This window comes from Kogia breviceps, chromosome 13, assembly GCF_026419965.1.
Source record: "Kogia breviceps isolate mKogBre1 chromosome 13, mKogBre1 haplotype 1, whole genome shotgun sequence".
Taxonomy (NCBI): domain Eukaryota; kingdom Metazoa; phylum Chordata; class Mammalia; order Artiodactyla; family Physeteridae; genus Kogia; species Kogia breviceps.
This window is the reverse complement of record NC_081322.1, coordinates 53,240,384-53,246,271: the sequence shown is the minus strand read 5'-3', so window position 1 is coordinate 53,246,271 and position 5,888 is coordinate 53,240,384. Positions and strand designations below refer to the sequence as shown.

The 5,888-nt window shown below is 37.2% G+C and overlaps 1 protein-coding gene across 6 annotated transcripts in view; it reads right to left on the bottom strand.

Moving 5' to 3' along the window:
* Nucleotides 1-237: 237 nt before the first annotated feature.
* Nucleotides 238-5,888, bottom strand: part of HSF2 (heat shock transcription factor 2) — a 40,573-nt gene continuing 34,922 nt past the window's right edge. For 2 of the 6 annotated variants that reach the window (XM_067010687.1, XM_067010689.1), the window contains one exon: nt 238-341. In XM_067010687.1, the coding sequence (XP_066866788.1) occupies nt 262-341 (80 nt within the window). In that variant the 3' untranslated portion in view covers nt 238-261. Of the gene's footprint in view, nt 342-4,545; nt 5,563-5,888 lie in introns of those variants that run through there. The other 4 variants (XM_059083888.2, XM_059083886.2, XM_067010688.1 and 1 more) reach the window with 2 other exon arrangements.

The following is a 5,888-nucleotide window of genomic DNA, read 5'->3' as shown; positions in this document are numbered from 1 at the left end:
GTGTGTGGTGTATTAATTCTTTAGCAGTTCGAATTTAGGTGGTATAATATTCAGATCTACTTTATTCTTGTTTATTAAAGAACATGACACTAAGGGTTAACTGACCATTTTCTATACTGAAAAACTGAATTGTTTTTAAGGTGATATTTACCCTTTTGGTCCTCTGTAAGATCCTGAGTGGATCTCAAAGGTAATTCAAATGGTGTTCTCCTAAAGAACCTTCAGGAGGGAGACCAGTTAAGTTTGGAGAATATTTTTAATTCATTTGATTGACAGATATTCTACACTTGCTGTGTCCTCCAGGCATTTTTTCCCTGAGTGGCCAGCTGATGCTTCTTTCTCTGACAATAGATAGATAGTATTAAAAAAAATAATAAAATGTTCTATTCCATAACAATGAAATATCAGGAAGATAAATTTAAAAAACAATCCCATTTACCGTCGCATCAAAAAGAATAAAATACCTAGAAATAAACCTGCTTAAGGAGGCAAAAGACTTATACTCTGAAAACTTAAGATGCAGATGAGGGAAACTGAAGACAACACAAACAGATGGAAAGATATACCATGTTCTTGGCTTGGAAGAATCAGTATTAAAATGACCATACTACCCACAGCAACCTACAGATTCAATGCAATCCCTATCAAATTGCCAATGGCATTCTTCACAGAACTGGAACAAAAAAATGTTTAATTTGTATGGAAACACAAAAAGCCCCGAATAGCCAAAACAATCTTGAAAAAGAAAACTGGAGCTGGAGGAATCACGTTCCCTCATTTCAGACTACTACATACAAAGCTACAGTAATCAAAGCAGTATGGCACTGGGACAAAAGGACACATAGATCAATGGAACAGTGGAAATAAACCCACACACTTGTGGACAATCTATGACAAAGGCAAGAATATACAATGGAGAAAAGACAGTCTCTTCATTAAGTGGTGCTGGGAAAACTGGACAGCTACATGTAAAACAATGAAATTAGAACATTGTTTAATACCATATACAAAAGTAAAATGGATTAAAGACCTAATGTAAGACCGGATACTATAAAACTCCTAGAGGAAAACATAGGCAAAACACTGACATAAATTGCAGCACTTTTTTGGAGTCTCCTAGAGTAACGGAAATAAAAGTAAACGAACGTGACCTAATTTAACTTAAAAGCTTTTGCGCAGCAAAGGAAACCATAAAAGACAAACTGCAGAATGGGAAAAACTGCAAATGATGCTACTGACATGGGATTAATTTCCAAAATACACAAACAGCTCATACAGCTTAATATTAAAAAAAAAACCCAATCGAAAAATGGGCAGAAGACCTAAATAGACAACTTGGCACTATTTGGCCATTGTTACACCCTTTTTAGTACTGTCCTGTTCCAGAGAGACAGACCAATAGGATATGTGTTTGTATGTGTGTGTACAAATTAGAGGCTGACAAGTCCAAAATAGGGCTGCTTGGGTTGGTTTTGAGACTGCACAAGAGGTATTACAGAAGCTTTGGGCTCAATCTAGTAAGTCAAGGTTAATATCAGCAGTGAAAAATCAGGTTGATAGCATTTACCTTTCATGTGTTGAAAGTGGCACTTCACTGCTATGATCTTTCCCAAAACCCATAATCCCAGTCTAATGAGAAGAAACATCAGGTAACCCAAATTGAGGGGCACTACGAAATATGCCAATACGCCTCAAAACTGTCAAGGTCTAGCTTATTGTAGTTTGTTTGAAATCAATTCCCTGAAATTTGACTTGCTTTATGGCCTAATATGCAACTGATTCTCAAAACATTTCATGTATGCTTGATATTTCAATTACGCTCTAATTCTCAAATGTAGCATTTTATGTATGTTCACCATGTGTCATTTTCCCAATCTGTGGACCTTTTGTTCTTACACTTCAGCCTCTTAAGTTCCTGAGTATATACCATCCCTATGAAACACACAGTGACACACCCTAAAAGAACACTTAGCTCTAAGTCACAGGCTCTCCTATGGGCCTACTTGTATCCCACTGAGGCAAAAGAAGCTTGTAGGTGGGATGAAGATGAGGGGTACCCTCTAGAGTATTCATACTATGCTATTTGTTTTCCAAACACCACATAGACTCTCTGCAGTAAACACAAGTTAGGCTGCTTTTAAAGGAATCAGTTTCTAGACGATCTTCAATTTCCATGCGTACATTTTCCCAAAGTTGATGTGCCTGAAAAGATGCCTCAGGACAAGGCATCATCCCTCTTAACAATTACTCTTTTCACATTTGACAAAACAAAGGATATATAATACCTCAATTCATTCTGAATCTTAACACCAAGGCACTTTGGATAAAACCGCTAAACACAGAAGTAGAGACAATTTTAAATATTGGTACGAGAACGACACTGGTTTAAAAAAATCCTTAGGTGATTTTTCTTTTCTTTCAATGAAATTGAATCAGGATGATCTAATTACCAGCTAATAAAATTTAAAATACTTAGTGAATTCTGAAGGACTTCAAATAATTGAGTGACACTGCTGTAACAAAATCCCTTCTATTTTTTGTATTATAAAAGTTTCTTAAGACTTCATAGAAACAAAAACTGATGCTCTTATTATATTGATATAAATTTACCCCCAGATAATAAAACATTTGGGGAAAAAAAATCCCTGAGATCTGTTCACCCCACAAAAAGATGTATTTCTGGTAAAATTGTACTTTGTATGTTTAACAGTTCATCAAAATTTGGACTATATTAGTGAACACTAAAATCTCTAACAGATCAGTCCCCCAAAATTCAGAGACAGAACATAATGAAGGTTTGTCCCCCCCGTGTCCCTGAAGTCTAAATGAATTTAGACCTGAAGTCTAAATGAATATCCAGGATTGATGGGTGGCTCTCCTCTAAGTGGCGATTTAGGAAGCCAGGTTTCTTCCTTCTCGTGTGTATACTCGGAAGCCACATACTCCTCTGCATCAAGCTAGTAGATGGGTAAAAGGTGAGGAGGGTTGGATGGGGGAGATGTTCACAGACCAGACCCGCAAGTTCTGAACATCACTTTTCCTGATTTATTAGAATTCAATTACATAGCTACCCTGTTTACAAAGGTGGAAATAATCTAACTGCGTGATAGGAAATAGTTCAGCAATCAGTTAACAGTCTCTGCCACATACGTTTATACTGTTTTGATCAACTGTGTATTTATAATTGGAGACAAACTTTAATGCTTAGAATCTTAAGGTTACAGGACGCAATTTCAAATTTAATTGCAGAGAAGTGCAACAATTATCTTCAATGTATGACTCACGCATAATAAAAGTAGGATAAAATTCTTTGGAGGAAGTGGAATGGATGATGAAGAACATCAAATCACTATGGTACTTAGATTCTTTCAGATACATTTAAAAGCACGTGACAACTATTTTTTTAAATGGCAGTATTTAACAGTATCCTAAATTCTTCCCGAAAAGATGAAAAAATTTAAATGTCACCTTAAAAAGTACTAGGAGGTATAAGGTTTTCAAAATTATTTTTTAAATACTTCTAGAGTTATCCCCAAAGGAGAAGAAACCTAATCATATCCCACAGTGAGGAAACGAAGTGAAAAAGCCTCTGAAGCTCTCTTCTCCTCAGTCTCTAAGCTCTTCGCACCTTAACAATCTCTAAGAAAGTGACCTCTAAAGCTTACGCAGAAAACTGTTCTGGGTTCTTAAATTAGTTCACCAAGATCCCATTGTCAGAGCCAAGTATTTTAGGTCTGCTAAGGAAGGGTTTCTTATCCCTCTGTGCTATGCTTTATTTGAAATTTTACATCACAGTAAGAGAAGTTCCAAGATACTGAGACTATAACCAACAGGAAGGCCATCTTTGCAATTCCTCATCCAACAGCCCTATAAAATATTCAGATACGAGCTCACTGCTTTCAGTCCTCTGCTTGAAGGTACAATTCTTCAAGTGATAGTGCCCTGGCCTTGCATTAAGTCTCTCTCATTCTTCTGAGCAAGTGTTCCAAAGCAAAGAAGTGATTTAACTGTTTCTCTTATCTTCTCTCAGGGCAAAAATTATAGGCCCTTGGCATCCAGTGATAATGTTCTTACCTAATTTGGGACAAATTGGAAGCATACTTTTCTCAGTTCTTTATTAGCAACATAGAAAGCAAGCCAGCATAATTTTTAAATTTGGAGGCATTATATTTCTTCCTTGTTGCAATACACAGTCTATCTTCTTAGATGAGGCACCAAGATCTTGGTATGACTCATATTAAGAATAATGGGGCTTCCCTGGTGGCACAGTGGTTGAGAATCCACCTGCGGATGCAGGGGACACGGGTTCATGCCCCGGTCCGGGAAGATCCCACATGCCATGGAGTGGCTGGGCCCATGAGCCATGGCCACTGAGCCTGTGCTCCGCAACGGGAGAGGCCACAACAGTGAGAGGCCCGCGTAGCGCAAAAAAAAAAAAAGAATAATGGACAACAAAGTTTACAGTTTAAGTCTGTCTACTTCCTATGAAAAGGAAAAACTGTCACATGGATGTCACCTCCAAAGAAGACACATAACAGATGCTAGTACGCAACATTCATTATATTTATTTTACTAAATAGTATGCCTCAAAAAAACACAAACAAACCGGAAAACTTTTACTTAAAACTAGTCCAGCGAGGTGGATGGGCTGACGGCACCCACCCCCCTTCTATGTACACGGAGCTGCAACTGCATCAGACAGCAAGCACTCAAGTACACGTTGCCTTTCCTGTCGGACATGAATGAGCTTCTCTGAACCAAGAGAGACAAATGAAGTTTTACAAGATACAGGCACTTTATGTTCCCAGTTTTATAAAGAAGCCAAGTGAAAAATACTTAATAAAAGCAACTGGAACAGAGAAAGCTTTAGTTCTACCAGTAGTTATAGTGACTTACACTCAATGCAAACAAGACAGCATCAACAAGTAAAACAAACAAACAAAAAGTTTACCTGGGTTAATGAACATACATGTAAAAAACAAATCCAATTTGCTGTAATTGGAGAAAAATGGCCATTTGAATCCAACTTAAAGATATGCCAATACTGTGATTTAATGCACCAAATCTTATGTACCTACGTAGCTGAGTAACATCTGAAAGCTTTGTAAGAGTGTGTGGTTAGTGAGAAAAGCAAAAGGTGCTTTTGATTCCACAGTATCTGATTAAACGAAACAAAGCAATTTACAAAAAAAAGTACCAAATGATACTTTAAAATAAATAGTTCATCATTTTGATGAATATATACACGTAGAGTCCACTTCTTGGGGATTTAGCTATCTAAAAGTGGCATATCACTATCCAGAGGTGCAGGAGCAAGTTCACATAAATAAAACAGTGTGGCTTCACTAGCTTCAGCTTCAGTCAATGGCTCCAGGCGAACAAGCTTACTTTGGGTTGGTTCTGGGTCCAAGCTGCTGTCCAGAAGCTCATCAACTTCTATGGGTTTATCTACAGAGGACATAACTTCTGATGATGCTGTACTCCCCTGTTCAACAGTAGAAGCAGGGTTCCCATCGAGGAATGCAAGAAGTGGAAAGGCAGTGTACTGTATAAGTTGCTTATCTATAACAAAGATAAGATGACTGATCTTTTATCACCAGCTTATATAGAGTTCAAGTTATATGGTGGAAAACACAGAAGCAGATGTGCATATGTGCAATCATTACCCTTATATAGCCAAACAAGAAATATCACACTTCGTGTCAGTAAATTTAAAAATGTACAAGTCAGAAAATGTATACTTTTATTCAATAATTAAGAACTGAGGGTTCTTTCAGTTCTCCTGAAGTTAAATAGGGGGGAAAAAATGACAATTTTTAAGAACTATTACCACACCAATTCAATTTCTTTTGTATGCTGGAACCTTGATACATTACGCATAGAACTGA